Source organism: Salmo trutta, chromosome 36 (assembly GCF_901001165.1).
Source record: "Salmo trutta chromosome 36, fSalTru1.1, whole genome shotgun sequence".
NCBI lineage: Eukaryota > Metazoa > Chordata > Actinopteri > Salmoniformes > Salmonidae > Salmo > Salmo trutta.
The window spans coordinates 18,762,031-18,780,174 of NC_042992.1; the positions used below are offsets into that span (position 1 = coordinate 18,762,031).

At 44.3% G+C, this 18,144-nt stretch overlaps 1 protein-coding gene across 2 annotated transcripts in view; it reads right to left on the reverse strand.

Moving 5' to 3' along the window:
- LOC115175584 (CUB and sushi domain-containing protein 3) overlaps window positions 1–18,144 on the reverse strand; it is a 670,680-nt gene that overhangs the window by 236,067 nt on the left and 416,469 nt on the right. For both annotated transcript variants that reach the window (XM_029734929.1, XM_029734928.1), the window contains one exon: window positions 264–433. In XM_029734929.1, the coding sequence (XP_029590789.1) occupies window positions 264–433 (170 nt within the window). The remainder of the gene's footprint in view (window positions 1–263; window positions 434–18,144) is intronic.

The window sequence follows — 18,144 nt, forward strand, 5'->3', positions numbered from 1 at the left end:
GTTAAAGATGCCATTCTTAACTCAATGAGAGCTGCTCTTGAGGCAACATGTTGTTAAAATTCAGTTGGATTCCAGGCTACTGTAGCCAGCATAAGGCCATTGATGAGATTAAGAATCCATGCAACTATTTATCTGGCGCAGACAAGGCTTATTACCATGGACAGAATCCACATGCTTAAGTGTCATTGACCATCACAGGAGTACTATACACTCCAGCAGACAGAGAGAGAGAGAGAGAGAGAGAGAGAGAGAGAGACCAGTACCTTGAGAATGTCCCCCTGTGCCAGATGGAAGGTCCTGGCAGAGATGTTGATTCCCTTCCCAGCCTGCACCTGGATGCTGTAGATGCACTCATGGTTGTTCTCGTAGTTCATTGGGTAGTTTGGCGACAACATAATCCCCTCATTGTTTACGACAGATGAGCCGCACTCGGCTACAGGATGGAGAGAGTGGAGAAATGGAGGACAGAAGTAGAGAGAACAAAACAACACCATTGGAAAGTGCATGTGACAACAACGGTCTATCGTCAGGGTAATAAAAATGGCAAACTTTTTCTTTGTACATGACATTTTACATACACATCATTTTCAGTTCATATATAACAGCACATTTGATCACATGTATTTACATACAGTACTAGTTCACCACTATGGACATATCCTGGATGTAAATCACATGAAACATGAATCGTCGCTTTCTGGTTCTGATTCCTGCCTCGCATTTTGTGCCTGGATACCATAGATGTAAACCATCTAGAGGGCTCAGAAGCAAATCTGGAATTGGAACTGACAGAATAGACTTCCTGGGTTATTATTATTATTCATGTTGCTGCTCAGAGCTCAACTACAAGGCCTGGGATCAGGGCTCTGGACCCTGACACTGAACAATAACCATCAAATTCAGAGTTAATGGAACAAAACCCCGTAAAAGCAGATGTATTGCTACCCATCATGCATTTTGCAGAGGGGGAGCTTTGGCGGGTGGTGCATAAAGCAGCCGCAGCAGCAGCTAGGGTGATTTATTTAATGCCCCATGCGCCGTTTCACTCACCGCCACTAGATGTTATGACGATATTACTAGTATCATATTTTGAATAAATCACAACAGTTATCGCATCCATTAAAATAATTACCTTTACACTCTATCTCTCTCTCCATATCTCCAAGAAACCCATGTTAGGAACAATGTGAATTTTTGTGTTCGAGACAAGAGCTCCCTCCCCTTAAATTACCCTTCTTCATCACTCTTACCTCACTGTGTGTGTGTGTGTGTGTGTGTGTGTGTGTGTGTGTGTGTGTGTGTGTGTGTGTGTGTGTGTGTGTGTGTGTGTGTGTGTGTGTGTGTGTGTGTGTGTGGTGGGGGGCACATCAGGGGAGAGAAAAAAACTTTTTGAGTAAGGAGCTTTGACCCCCCCGAGGTTCAACTTCAGTCCAAATCTCTCAGTGTAAATTAAATACATCACATTAAAACTGACTGACTGCTCTTAAGAGCAGGACCATGGCACAACTTTGAGTGTGTCCTAAAAGTACGAGTCACACACATTGTTGGCAGTGAACCCCAGACACACAAGACTCAGGAAGTGCCTTGTTATATTGTCAGAGCTGCACATCTACAGTCTCAGCCAGGGGAAGGATGCTGCTCAGACGGCACTGAGGAGGGAGCAGCATCTTGCATGTGACTCTGACTCTCCCTGCTCTTGGTGTCTCAAGTCATTTCCGTCTGCTGCCGACAGTCTCCACTCCCCTGAGCCAGGTCCCTGGTCGGGTCTGATCCACGCGGTGTGATACAGTGTGATAGAAAACTTGAAGACAGCGCTCTTTTTTAACAGCCCTGTGCCGTGAGGCTGAGGACTCAGAGACAGGGGAGGCAGGAGGAAGAGGACGAGAAGAGGAAGACGGCCAGGGGTTAGATTATCTTTAAATCCCATCCTTGCATTATTGCTCAGACAAAAGAGGGGTCAGGGACGAGGTGGCTTTAAGAAGCAGGGATCATGAGTAGGAGGGGTGCTGGGTTAGGGTTATAGCATGTTTGTGTGTGTGTTGGCATACGCTTGTGAGTGCGTGTGTGTATCTTTGTGTGTAGTGTTATGCGAGAGCTGCAAAGCCCCCATTGCTATTAGAGGAGTGTACGAAGGGTGGTAGTTGGATTGGGAGAAATCAGTGCATCAGAGAAGAAGGAGCAGCTTTGATCAAGGCCCCCCAAGAAGAGTAGCAGCAGCTTTGCCAGCGGCTAATGGGGATCCATAATAAATACAAATACAGCCAGCCAGGTAACATTATACTGTAGGCTTTAATCAGGCCCCCACAGCAAACCAGGTAACATTATACTGTAGGTTTTAATCAGGCCCCCACAGCCAGCCAGGTAACATTATACTGTAGGTTTAAATCAGGCCCCCACAGCCAGCCAGGTAACATTATACTGTAGGTTTTAATCAAGGCCCCACAGCCAACCAGGTAACATTATACTGTAGGTTTTAATCACGCCCCCACAGCCAACCAGGTAACATTACACTGTAGGTTTTAATAAGGCCCCCACAGCCAACCAGGTAACATTATACTGTAGGTTTTAATCAGGCCCCCACAGCCAGCCAGGTAACATTACACTGTAGGTTTTAATCAGCCCCCAACAGTCAGCCAGGTAACATTATACTGTAGGTTTTAATCAGCCCCCCACAGTCAGCCAGGTAACATTATACTGTAGGTTTTAATCAGCCCCCCACAGCCAGCCAGGTAACATTACACTGTAGGTTTTAATCAGCCCCCAACAGTCAGCCAGGTAACATTATACTGTAGGTTTTAATCAGCCTCCCACAGCCAGCCAGGTAACATTATACTGTAGGTTTTAATCAGCCCCCCACAGCCAACCAGGTAACATTATACTGTAGGTTTTAATCAGCCCCCCACAGCCAACCAGGTAACATTATACTGTAGGTTTTAATCAGCCCCCCACAGCCAACCAGGTAACATTATACTGTAGGTTTTAATCAGGCCCCCACAGCCAGCCAGGAAACATTATACTGTAGGTTTTAATCAGGCCCCCACAGCCAGCCAGGTAACATTATACTGTAGGTTTTAATCAGCCCCCCACAGCCAACCAGGTAACATTATACTGTAGGTTTTAATCAGGCCCCCACAGTTAGCCAGGTAACATTACACTGTAGGTTTTAATCAGGCCCCCACAGCCAGCCAGGTAACATTATACTGTAGGTTTTAATCAGGCCCCCACAGCCAACCAGGTAACATTATACTGTAGGTTTTAATCAGGCCCCCACAGCCAGCCAGGTAACATTATACTGTAGGTTTTAATCAGCCCCCCACAGCCAACCAGGTAACATTATACTGTAGGTTTTAATCAGGCCCCCACAGTCAGCCAGGTAACATTACACTGTAGGTTTTAATCAGGCCCCCACAGCCAGCCAGGTAACATTATACTGTAGGTTTTAATCAGGCCCCCACAGCCAACCAGGTAATATTATACTGTAGGTTTTAATCAGCCCCCCACAGCCAGCCAGGTAACATTATACTGTAGGTTTTAATCAGGCCCCCACAGCCAGCCAGGTAACATTATACTGTAGGTTTTAATCAGCCCCACACAGCCAACCAGGTAACATTATACTGTAGGTTTTAGTCAGCCCCACAGCCAACCAGGTAACATTATACTATAGGTTTTAATCAGCCCCCCACAGCCAACCAGGTAACATTATACTGTAGGTTTTAATCAGCCCCCCACAGCCAACCAGGTAACATTATACTGTAGGTTTTAATCAGCCCCCCACAGCCAACCAGGTAACATTATACTGTAGGTTTTAATCAGGCCCCCACAGCCAGCCAGGAAACATTATACTGTAGGTTTTAATCAGGCCCCCACAGCCAGCCAGGTAACATTATACTGTAGGTTTTAATCAGCCCCCCACAGCCAACCAGGTAACATTATACTGTAGGTTTTAATCAGGCCCCCACAGTTAGCCAGGTAACATTACACTGTAGGTTTTAATCAGGCCCCCACAGCCAGCCAGGTAACATTATACTGTAGGTTTTAATCAGGCCCCCACAGCCAACCAGGTAACATTATACTGTAGGTTTTAATCAGGCCCCCACAGCCAGCCAGGTAACATTATACTGTAGATTTTAATCAGCCCCCCACAGCCAACCAGGTAACATTATACTGTAGGTTTTAATCAGGCCCCCACAGTCAGCCAGGTAACATTACACTGTAGGTTTTAATCAGGCCCCCACAGCCAGCCAGGTAACATTATACTGTAGGTTTTAATCAGGCCCCCACAGCCAACCAGGTAATATTATACTGTAGGTTTTAATCAGCCCCCCACAGCCAGCCAGGTAACATTATACTGTAGGTTTTAATCAGGCCCCCACAGCCAGCCAGGTAACATTATACTGTAGGTTTTAATCAGCCCCACACAGCCAACCAGGTAACATTATACTGTAGGTTTAAGTCAGCCCCACAGCCAACCAGGTAACATTATACTATAGGTTTTAATCAGCCCCCCACAGCCAACCAGGTAACATTATACTGTAGGTTTTAATCAGCCCCCCACAGCCAACCAGGTAACATTATACTGTAGGTTTTAATCAGCCCCCCCCCCCCCCCCCCACAGCCAACCAGGTAACATTATACTGTAGGTTTTAATCAGCCCCACAGCCAACCAGGTAACATTATACTGTAGGTTTTAATCAGCCCCCCACAGCCAACCACGTAACATTATACTTTAGGTTTTAATCAGCCCCCCCACAGCCAACCAGGTAACATTATACTGTAGGTTTTAATCAGGCCCCCACAGCCAGCCAGGTAACATTATACTGTAGGTTTTAATCAGGCCCCCACAGCCAGCCAGGTAACATTATACTGTAGGTTTTAATCAGCCCCCCACAGCCAACCAGGTAACATTATACTGTAGGTTTTTATCAGCCCCACAGCCAACCAGGTAACATTATACTGTAGGTTTTAATCAGCCCCCCACAGCCAACCAGGTAACATTATACTGTAGGTTTTAATCAACCCCCCCACAGCCAACCAGGTAACATTATACTGTAGGTTTTAATCAGGCCCCCACAGCCAACCAGGTAACATTATACTGTAGGTTTTAATCAGCCCCACAGCCAACCAGGTAACATTATACTGTAGGTTTTAATCAGCCCCCCACAGCCAACCAGGTAACATTATACTGTAGGTTTTAATCAGCCCCCCCACAGCCAACCAGGTAACATTATACTGTAGGTTTTAATCAGCCACACAGCCAACCAGGTAACATTATACTGTAGGTTTTAATCAGCCCCCCACAGCCAACCAGGTAACATTATACTGTAGGTTTTAATCAGCCCCCCCACAGCCAACCAGGTAACATTATACTGTAGGTTTTAATCAGGCCCCCCACAGCCAACCAGGTAACATTATACTGTAGGTTTTAATCAGCCCCCCCACAGCCAGCCAGGTAACATTATACTGTAGGTTTTAATCAGGCCCCCACAGCCAACCAGGTAACATTATACTGTAGGTTTTAATCAGGCCCCCACAGCCAACCAGGTAACATTATACTGTAGGTTTTAATCAGCCCCCCCACAGCCAACCAGGTAACATTATACTGTAGGTTTTAATCAGCCCCACACAGCCAGCCAGGTAACATTACTCTGTAGGTTTTAATCAGGCCCCCACAGCCAGCCAGGTAACATTATACTGTAGGTTTTAATCAGGCCCCACCCACAGCCAACCAGGTAACATTATACTGTAGGTTTTAATCAGCCCCCCACAGCCAACCAGGTAACATTATACTGTAGGTTTTAATCAGGCCCCCACAGCCAGCCAGGTAACATTATACTGTAGGTTTTAATCAGGCCCCCACAGCCAACCAGGTAACATTATACTGTACGTTTTAATCAGCCCGCCCACAGCCAGCCAGGTAACATTATATTGTAGGTTTTAATCAGGCCCCCACAGCCAACCAGGTAACATTATACTGTAGGTTTTAATCAGCCCCCCCACAGCCAGCCAGGTAACATTATACTGTAGGTTTTAATCAGGCCCCCACAGCCAACCAGGTAACATTATACTCTAGGTTTTAATCAGCCCCCCACAGCCAACCAGGTAACATTATACTGTAGGTTTTAATCAGCCCCCCACAGCCAACCAGGTAACATTATACTGTAGGTTTTAATCAGCCCCCCACAGCCAACCAGGTAACATTATACTCTAGGTTTTAATCAGCCCCCCACAGACAACCAGGTAACATTATACTCTAGGTTTTAATCAGCCCCCCACAGCCAACCAGGTAACATTATACTGTAGGTTTTAATCAGGCCCCCACAGCCAACCAGGTAACATTATACTGTAGGTTTTAATCAGCCCCCCACAGCCAGCCAGGTAACATTATACTGTAGGTTTTAATCAGCCCCCCACAGCCAACCAGGTAACATTATACTGTAGGTTTTAATCAGGCCCCCACAGCCAGTCAGGTAACATTATACTGTAGGTTTTAATCAGCCCCACAGCCAACCAGGTAACATTATACTGTAGGTTTTAATCAGCCCCCCACAGCCAACCAGGTAACATTATACTGTAGGTTTTAATCAGCCCCCCACAGCCAACCAGGTAACATTATACTGTAGGTTTTAATCAGCCCCCCCACAGCCAACCAGGTAACATTATACTGTAGGTTTTAATCAGCCCCCCACAGCCAACCAGGTAACATTATACTGTAGGTTTTAATCAGGCCCCCACAGTCAGCCAGGTAACATTACACTGTAGGTTTTAATCAGGCCCCCACAGCCAGCCAGGTAACATTATACTGTAGGTTTTAATCAGCCCCCACAGCCAGCCAGGTAACATTATACTGTAGGTTTTAATCAGCCCCCCACAGCCAACCAGGTAACATTATACTGTAGGTTTTAATCAGCCCCCCACAGCCAACCAGGTAACATTATACTGTAGGTTTTAATCAGGGCCCAACAGTCAGCCAGGTAACATTATACTGTAGGTTTTAATCAGCCCCCCACAGCCAACCAGGTAACATTATACTGTAGGTTTTAATCAGGGCCCAACAGTCAGCCAGGTAACATTATACTGTAGGTTTTAATCAATTTCTTATTGTTGTTGCATTGTCGAGAAGTAAGCATTTCATTTGACGGTGTATACCATGTTTTTCCTGTACATACTACTAATACAACTTGAAAAGCTAGGTGGGAATGATGTGTGTTTACTTATTAACAGCCATCATTACTATAAATCAAATCAAATCAAATTTTATTGGTCACATACACATGGTTAGCACATGTTAATGCGAGTGTAGCGAAATGCTTGTGCTTCTAGTTCCGACCTTGCAGTAATATCTAACAAGTAATCTAACAATGTCACAACAACTACCTTCTACACACAAGTGTAAAGGAATGAATAAGAATATGTACATATAAATATATGGATGAGCGAGGGCCGAACGGCATAGGCAAGATGCAGTAGATGGTATAGAGTACAGTATATACATATGAGATGAGTAATGTAGGGTATGTAAACACTATATAAAGTGGCATTGTTTAAAGTGACTAGTGATACATTTATTACATCCAATTTTTTATTATTAAAGTGGCTTGAGATTTGAGTCAGTTTGTTGGCAGCAGCCACTCAATGTTAGTGATGGCTGTTTAACAGTCTGATGGCCTTGAGATAGAAGTTCATGAAAACAAAGTCATACTTTGCAATGAACAGAACTGAACTAAAGGGAACTCTTCTCTCTGCAGATCTATGATGTCAACAAATGAGAGCACCTGGGGAGTGGGAGTGGAGCTAGGCACTGCAGGACCTGGATTAACCTCTACATCACCAGAGGAACAGAGGAGAATGTAGGGTATGTAAACATTATATAAATTGGCATTGTTTAAAGTGGCTAGTGATACATTTATTACATCAATTGTTCCATTATTAAAGTGGCTAGAGTTGAGTCAGTATGTTGGCAGCAGCCACTCAATGTTAGTGATGGCTGTTTAACAGTCTGATGGCATAGAAGCTGTTTTTCAGTCTCTAGGTCCCAGCTTTGATGCACCTGTACTGAATTCCCCTTCTGGGTGATAGCGGGGTGAACAGGCAGTGGCTCGGGTGGTTGTTGTCCTTGATGATATTTTTGGCCTTCCTGTGACATCGGGTGCTGTAGGTGACCTGGAGGGCAGTTTGCCCCCGGTGATGCGTTGTGCAGACCTCACTACCCTCTGGAGAGCCTTACGGTTATGGGCGGAGCAGTTGCCGTACCAGACGGTGATACAGCCCGAAAGGATGCTCTCGATTGTGCATCTATAAAAATGTGTGAGTGTTTTTGGTGTTGCGCCTTCTTCACCACGTTGTCTGCGTGGGTGGACCATTTCAGTTTGTCCGTGATGTGTACGCCGAGGAACTTCACTACTGTCCCGTCGATGTGGATGGGGGGGTGCTCCCTCTGCTGTTTCCTGAAGTCCATGATCATCTCCTTTGTTTTGTTGACGTTGAGTGAGAGGTTATTTTCCTGACACCACACTCCGAGGGCCCTCACCTCCTCCCTGTAGGCCGTCTAATCGTTGTTGGTAATCAAGCCTACCACACACAAGCCTACCACACACCAGACTGCATGACACAAGAGACAAAATTATGAAATAGAGCACTTCCATTAAAACAAGTGCCTACTGCACAACCACCAATAACCAGTTAGAATGGTAATCCTGCGTGTTCAGCTTTCTATTCGAGTGGATCAAGGATCTGTTGCAAGCAGGCAAGATCATTTCATATTTGTCCTATTGTTACTGTGCTAGTGGGGTGTGTTTGTGCGTGTGTGTGTGGCCTGTGTATGTCTGTGGGGGATCCTTCTTGTTCATTTTCAGGTGATAACCTGCCTGAAATGGTTCTGAGGAAGTAGCTAATAATAGGTCCTTTCTGAGCGGAGGTGGTTTCCTTTGGCCAGCTACTCTGTGCCTTGTAAGGCAATGAGATAGGACCCAACCGTACAGCTCGTTTGGAATAAAGACAGGGGTTATTTATTTACGCAATTTATTGACACACAAAAGATGTGTCCTGAAACCTGACTGAAGCTATTTCTCTTGTCCCCTCAAGCATTAGTGTGTTGCTTTAAGAGAGAGAGAGAGAGAGAGAGAGAGAGAGAGAGAGAGAGAGAGAGAGAGAGAGAGAGAGAGAGAGAGAGAGAGAGAGAGAGAGAGAGAGAGAGAGAGAGAGAGAGAGAGAGAGAGAGAGAGAGAGAGAGAGAGAGAGAGAGAGAGAGAGAGAGAGGAACCAGCCACAGTATACACAAAAAGACACAGGTCAGTCATCATCAGGTGTGACTGCAGTAATGGACATTTTGGCCAAAACAAAACAATCAACATCGATCATCCAGAATGTTTTGTGGCACATTTGATCTAAATCCTACCAAAATGGAAACAGTTCATTCTGGAAACAACCTGTTAATTTTTTAACACAGTTTATACTAAACTAATTGCTTGGCACTCAGAATTAAGGAGATGGATTGGGGGTAAGGCCCTGCGATAGACTAGCTTCCTGTCCAGGTAGTTGTAACAATGTGCGCTGATAGTCAGTTAGTTCAGGGAGTGAGTGTTTTAATAAATAAATGAAACATAATACAAAACAAGACACTGGAACAATGCACAGACAGGAAACAGAAACAATGAGGACCCAAAGGGAGTGACACATATAGGGCAGGTAATCAAGGAAGTGATGGAGTCCAGGTGAGTGATGACGTGCAGGTGCGTGTAACGATGATGACAGGTGTGCACCATAACGAGCAGCCTGGTGACCTAGAGGCCGGAGAGGGAGCACACGTGACAGTGGTGTACTTGAACATCAAGCTGCTTAGCAATACAGAAGCAGGACATAGGCTCCTGCCATACGGACCATTTTGGCTTAGACAAGACTACTTACATCCTACTGGGTAAACCCCAACCCCTGTAGCCTGCACAGAGCGCCTGGTCCCTTACAAATCTGAGGCAACACCATGGGTTATGATGGATTTCAGCTCGACAATGAAGGGAGCTAGTGCTCCTGTAAACAAGGAAACAAGCACATTAGAAAATGTGAGTAAGGTGGGGAAACAAATCCATTGTAAATGCAGCAGCGAGTGACACAGGCGAAACGTTCCCGAAATTGCTTTATGATGGAATATGAACTTGTGAGCCGAGGGAAACAAAAGACAGGTGGAAAGGAATCTGCAATGCAGTGCAGTTTAGGTCAAAAGCTAAAATTACTCAGACAGATAATCAGACAAAAAGAATTCTCAAGTGCAATTCCAATTATTTACACACAGCCACCTGTTCTCACTTCAGAGAGGGAGAGAGGGTGTTTGTGTGTGTGTATGCATGCATGAGTATTTGCCTACGTGTCTGTCGGTCGGTGTGAATAGGCTTTATATAATCACAAACACACATGAAACAAAAACCCAATCTGCTCACAAATCTTCCCACCTGATACAGTATGTTTGTTCAAAGACTCCAAAAAGCTTTAGAGGATCCCAAAAGGACAATGGATTCAAGTTGTTTTTGACTTTTTCTACTTTGGCTTGATACTGTAAATGGATAGACAACACCAACAAAGCTTTAGCCTACTTTACCGACACTCCTGTGTACAGAAATCCCAATCTGAGATCTACACAGTACATATATCACTCTTCCTCGCCTCTCCTAAAGGCAGCCCCTCGCACCTCTCTGATTCAGGGGTTGAGTTAAATGCGGAAGACACATTTCAGTTGAAGGTATTCAACTGGGGCGGCAGGTAGCCTAGTGGTTAGAGTGTTGGACTAGTAACTGAAAGGTTGCAAGATCAAATCCCTGAGCTGACAAGATAAAAAATCTCTTGTTCTGCCCCTGAACAAGGCAGTTAACCCACTGTTCCTAGGCTGTCATTGAATATAAAAATGTTTTCTTAACTGACTTGCCTAGTTAAATGAATAAATTCAGTTGTACATCTGACTAGGTATCCCCCTCTCATCTTCCTCTACTCTTCTCTCCCTCCTTTCCAAAATCCCCACAGTTTGACTCCTGGATGTTGCATTAAAGCAGGATTAAACCGGAGCAACACTTTTTTTGCCTAATGTTAATCAATGAAAGTCCTCTGTTATCCATTTACTCCCAAATTAAAATCCAACTTCTTAATGCTAAGAGAGAGTGAGAAAGAGAGAGGCACAGCCTAGCTGACGTCATCAGAGCAAAATACTTAAGCTCTGTCTCCCCCCGGACAGGGCTTGATGGAATATCAAACAGAAAAACATATAGACATTTACAATAATAAAGAAGGGAGGAACATGCAATCTGACCTGATTACACTGATTACACTGTTGTGTGCCCTGCTTTTACTGCATCATTGTTCAAAGATAAAATGGGCAGAGACTGGGAGGGGAGGAGCATGGACTGGGAAGGCGGGAGGAGCATGGACTGGGAGGAGCATGGACTGGGAAGGCGGGAGGAGCATGGACTGGGAGGAGCATGGACTGGGAAGGCGGGAGGAGCATGGACTGGGAGGAGCATGGACTGGGAGGAGGGAGGAGCATGGACTGGGAGGGGCATGGACTGGGAGGAGGGAGGAGCATGGACTGGGAGGAGGGAAGGCATGGACTGGGAGGAGGGAGGAGCATGGACTGGGAGGAGGGAGGAGCATGGACTGGGAGAAGGAAGGAGCATGGACTGGGAGAAGGAAGGAGCATGGACTGGGAGGAGGGAGGAGCATGGACTGGGAGAAGGGAGGAGCATGGACTGGGAGGAGGGAGGAGCATGGACTGGGAGGAGGGAGGAGCATGGACTGGGAGGAGGGAGGAGCATTGACTGGGAGGAGGGAGGAGCATGGACTGGGAGGAGGGAGGAGCATGGACTGGGAGGAGGGAGGAGCATGGACTGGGAGGGGGGAGGAGCATGGACTGGGAGGAGGGAGGAGCATTGACTGGGAGGAGGGAGGAGCATTGACTGGGAGGAGGGAGGAGCATGGACTGGGAGGAGGGAGGAGCATGGACTGGGAGGAGGGAGGAGCATGGACTGGGAGGAGGGAGGAGCATGGGCTGGGAGGAGGGAGGAGCATTGACTGGGAGGAGGGAGGAGCATTGATTGGGAGGAGGGAGGAGCATGGACTGGGAGGAGGTAGGAGCATGGACTGGGAGGAGGTAGGAGCATGTACATACTGCAAACCCAGAGCATGTTGGTGGGCTGAGTTAAAAGGCTCTGCCCCTAAAAACATCCTGTAAAAATGTCAGCTGGGCTCATCTATGGTTGGCCAAGTCAGCAAAGCTGCATGTGTGTGTATGTGTGTGTTCTAATTAAAAAGGGTATGTGTCGCTGAACTTGAACCTCACCATTCATGGCGTCATCTATAGATTTTCCCCCAGGTCTCTAGGCCCATTCAGTCCACTCAACCATATCAGTCATATCCTGTATATCCCGGTACATCACCAACCCCCTGGAGTCTCTCCACAGTGACCACCCAGGAAGACTCTCTACTCTACTCTACACAAGCTGCCTCCCAAATACCACCCTATTCTTTCTTTAGTGCACCAGGGCCCAAAAGTAGTGCACTATAGGGATAATAGGGTGTGATTTGGGACACAGCCTGTGTATTAACTTCCCCTTCCTCTTTTATCATCTGGGAGTGTCAAGAGAAGATAAGGGGACAGTCCCATTGTGGAAAACACACCATGTGTCCAAAAGAATAACAGGAGGGAGCAAATTGAAGGGGAAGATCATGGGAGATATGAGTAGAGTGTCACTGCTGGCGCCATCGCCACTAAAGATAAGGTGCGTCATGTTCATGTTATTTTTTATTTTTTGCTCTTCACCGTTCACTCGCACACACACACGCATGCACACACATGTACACTGTAGTGCATGTACCTAAGGTCTGTAATGTAGATAGTCATCTTTTGCTGTTTGGTGGAAGTGAAATAAATTAGGCACTGGGATGCATGAGAGAGAGAGGGAGAGAGAGAGAGAGAGAGAAAGAGAGAGCGAGAGAGACAGAGAGAGAGACAGAGAGAGATAGAGGGAACGAAAGATGGAAGGAGGGAGGGATATGCTCTGTTGGAGCCTACAGACGATGATAAAGCGATGCCATTAGGAGAGTGGAGTGTGGAGGATCCTCTTTAAGCCATCACCACACTGCAGGCAACTCAGCAGTTAAGGTACTGTCTCTCTCTCTGCTTTTTGGCTTTAGACAGGGAAACAAACCACTGTGTCTGTTCTGGCTCTTCATCCCAGCAGCTGGATACCATGCACCTGTCGCTGCACTGATCTCTGAGACAGAAGTGTCCAAAACTATCAGATTTCATTAGGTTTCGTGGATTTCAACAAACATTGTGTTCTAAGTATAAATGCTTTTATCTACCTTCCCAGGGACTACAGTTGAAAACTAGCCAGCTGGCACATTTACAGGAATGTTGATTGATATCCAAGGTCCCTAACAAATAAATGCAATAAATGTAATTATAATTATAGCCATTATTATAGGGTAACAATAAGGGTATGACTTGGGTAGTTTTAATGTACTTAACATTTTAACTGGTAGGAAACATAGTATTGTGACTACTGGTGTCTCTGTATTCCAGGAACAAAAAGAGTGAACACCTTTAGACTTAATCTAATGGAAGGGAAAATATATTCTGCACCCTCAGAGATGTGCTAACGCATATTAACCAGTTGATGGAACAGACACGATCCATATCACAGTGAGTCATTGGTTGCGTCTCAAAAGCCACCCTTTTCCTTATGTAGTGCAATACTTTTCACCACGGCTCGTAGGGCTCTGGTCAAAAGTAGTGCAACTATGTAGGGAATATGGTGGCTTTTGGAACAGAACCACAGTCATAAAATAAACTGCAGGGAGGGATGTCCTCTGCCGGTGAAAAAGAACCCCAGCAATGTATCAAAATTCAGACCTAATTCACAGTCAAAATATTATTTTAATATCTATGCTAATGATTATGTTCATCTCTGTGTGGGTTATTATATGGGTTATTTGATATAACAACAGAACAATGAGCTGAGCATTCTGAAACCAACTGTTGGCCATTTGAGGCTGCTGCTGTTCGCTCCAATATATTCCGCCTGCTTTTATAGCAAGCAATCAATCCTTTGACTTCTTTAGGAAGAGAAAAAGAGTGTGGGATTGATACCTTTATATTAATAATTGATAATACTCACTGTACAAGTCATTGGATCACGAGACGGCAATGTATGTGTGTGTGTGTGTGTGTGTGAGTGTGTGTCATAATAAACTGTGTTTATTGAGTCAGAACTAAGATAATGAGATACCAATCTGCCTCAGAGCAATGTTTATCAAAATATTCACAATGAATATGTGAATATCCAATGGCTAGTAGAGATTAAATGTTTCATATTGCATTCCAATAGGAGACGCTTCACAGTAGGAACATTTTACATTTTAGTCATTTAGCAGATGCTCTTATCCAGAGCGACTTACAGCAGTGAATGCGTACATTTCATGAAAAAAAATGTCTCCCATACTGGTCCCCTGTGGGAATCAAACCCACAACTCTGGCGTTGCAAACACCATGCTCTACCAACTGAGCCACATGGGACCACAGTAGGAATCATGCTGTCACAGCACTGAGATTTCAAAGCACACCGAGGATAAAGAGAAACAACAAATATAACCAGTTGAAATATCTGGTTTGTGACAAATATGCGGCGGCCATTTTGATTTGAGAATATTGGTGTCTACACTATACCCCATGTGGAATGCTGATGGGACAAACTGTCACAGTTTGTCAAAAGGTGTAGATCTATTATTAAAATCTACATCCCTCAGGCCTTTCTCTCTTTGCTTATCACATACAGGTAACTGAAAAAAGAATGGTGTCACATCCTTCCAATAGAGTTCCAGACAGTTGTAGAATCTATGCCAAGGCGCATTGAAGCTGTTCTGGCGGATTGTGATGGCCCATAGCCCTACTTTATATTGTAGTTTCCTTTATTTTGGAAGTTATCTGTACATAACACCCTTAGGGCCAATGCAAAATGATCGAAATCGACCTCAATCTAATAAGCAATATTATTCTTTCCTCTCTATCCCCAAAACACACAAGTCTCTTCTTTCTCTTATCTGTGGTGTTGTCAAGACGAAGGTTTCTCTAATGAGGCCCAAAATGTCTCTCTCGTTAGTTTGTATGTTTTAGAGCCGTACACTAGCAGTGAAAAAATGATATCCTCATTATAAACACAGAGAATGCCACCAAAGAGGCTCCCTATTCCCTATGTAGAGCCCCATAGGGCTCTGGTCAAAAGTAGAGCACTATAAAGGGAATAGGGTGCATCTGGGACTCAGACTTTAGGGCTCTGTTGCTTTATTCCAGAGGACCTGCATCCTTCCATTCACCAGTAGTCTATTGTTGTTGTCTCTGTTCTAAGACTTACACTCAATGCAATTATCCAAACCGATGGGTGTGTCAAATGGCACCACCCATTTGGGACGCAGCCCATATCTTAAATGTTTACTCCATGTCTATCAGAGGGCTCATCAATGATCAAAAATGATCTTCTTCAGGCTAGGGTTTATTTTTCTCCACTTCCTGTCTGACTGATGTGCCCAAAGTTAACTGCCTGTTACTCAGGCCCATTGGATAGAAAACACTTTGAAGTTTGTAGAAATGTTAAAATAATGTATGAGACTATAACACAATTGATATGGTAGGAGACAATCCAAAGAAAAACCAACCAAAAAAAATATCTTTGAGCCCATGCTCTTCCAACGGAATGTAGAGGGTCATATCCAAATCCAGCTCCCAGATAGCAATTCCTATGGCTTCCACTAGATGCCAACAGTCTTTTTGCAAGGTTTCAGGCTTGTTTCTTCCCAAACGAGGAAGAATTTTGAGTTTTAGTATTGGGAATCAGAGTTGGAAATCACTTTGTGCGCGCGACGAAGAGGACACGCACCTGCTTATTTTGCGTTTCTTTTGAACATACTTCTTTCCGTATGAAATATTATTGTTTAATTACATTTTAGGGTACCTGAGGATTAAATAGAAATGTATTTTGACTTGTTTTAACAAAGTTTAGCGTTAGCTTTTTGGATTCCTTTCTCTGCATGTTGAACGCGTGGATTACTCAAATCGATGGCGCCAACTAAAGAGACTTTTTGGGATATAAAGAAGGATTTTATCTAACAAAATGAGCATGCATGTTGTAGCTGGGACCCTTTGGATTGCAAATCAGAGGAAGATTTTCAAAAAGTAAGTGAATATTTAATCGCTATTTGTGATTTTATGAAGCATGTGCTGGTTGAAAAATATTTTGATGTGGGGCGCCGTCCTCAAACATGGCATGCTCAAACATGGCATGGCATGCTTTCGCTGTAAAGCCTATTGTAAATCGAACAATGCAGTTAGATGAACAAGACTTTAAGCTTTTAACCAATATAAGACACTTGTATGTACGTTTAATATCCATAATATTTATGATTATTTATTTGAATTGTGCGTCCTCCAATTTCACCGAAGTTGTCGACAGGTGTCCCACTGGCAGGACTCCTAGCCCTAAGAATTAATTTTGGAGCAGTGGCTTCTTCCTTGCTGAGCGGCCTTTCAGGTTATGTCGATATAGGACTCATTTTTACTGTGGATATAGATACTTTTGTAGGCAAGTCGGTTAGGACTTCTACTTTGTGCATGACACAAGTCATTTTTCCAACAATTGTTTACAGACAGACTATTTCACTTATAATTCACTGTATCATAATTTCAGTGGGTCAGAAGTTCACATACACTAAGTTGACTGTGCCTTTAAACAGCTTGGAAAACTATAGTTTGTTAACAAGAAATTTGTGGAGTGGTTGAAAAACGAATTTTAATGACTCCAACCTAAGTGTATGTAAACTTCCGACTTCAACTGTAAATGTATTACGCATCCACCAACCTAGCCTATAACAGTGATGCACTGATTCTTGTTGCCACCCATTCTAACAGGTGTCTGATGTTAGTGACAGCAATGAACAAATGGAGCCACATTTTACGCTCTCGCCTTATACGAAAAGGTTGTGTAATATGTGATCACGTGACTGTTATTGCACCCAGTGGAAGGGGCATGGCATCCCTCATAAATGCCACCTGCTGTGATGAATGTGCCTATAACAAACAGATTGGAAGCGGAAACACATTTTACAGTCAGGAGAGATTCATCTCGAAGAATATCATTAAACTGAAGAGAGAAGGAAAGTACAGATGTCTGTCGATTGGGTAAAAGCATCCCAGTTGGATACAGATATGGGATCTTAATCTGAGTCAGTTTGCCACAGCAGGAAAATAATCTTGCAGCAACAGGAAATGTAAATTATTACGTGTATTATGTGCAGGAAAGGAAGAATCAAATTAAGATCCTACATCTGTACATGTCTTATAAAGGTGGGTTGATTTTTTACATACAGTATGGATTGTACGGTATATCCAGTGCTGCCAAGAGGAATGGGACGTTCATGAATGCAGAGGGCATGGTGTACATGTTTTTTTTATTTTTTTTTACAATTTAGTCATTTTGTTTTGGGGTGGATACAGTTTGTAATGGATGGCTGGGAAACTTGATGCTTGTGTTACTGCTTGTCTGCCACACATGATTCATACACTGTAGGTTTTAATCCACATCCCACACTCCTTTAGCCTCCCAAAAAGCTTACATTGCCCACTGTATTGATGATAAAAGGCTAAACTTCCAGGATATTGTCACGCCCTTGCCATAGAGAGGGTTTTATTCTCTATTTTGGTTAGGCCAGGGTGTGACTAGGGTGGGCATTCTATGTTCCTTTTTCTATGTTTTGGTATTTCTTTGTTTTGGCCGGGTATGGTTCTCAATCAGGGACAGCTGTCTATCGTTGTCTCTGATTAGGAACCATACTTAGGTAGCCCTTTCCCACAGGGTTGGTGTGGGTAGTTGTTTTCTGTTAGGTGTGTTCACCTGACAGAGCTGTTGCGTTTTGTTCCACTTTGGTTTTTTGTTTCAGTGTTCAAGTTAAAATAAACATCATGAACACGTACCACGCTGCGCTTTGGTCTACTCCTTCTTCCACAGACAACCGTTACAGATATAGACCATCCCAAAAGTATTCTGTGCACAGATTCTTCTGTTTTTGTCACTGCCCACTGTGTACTCTACACCTGAAGCGTATAGTATACCTGAT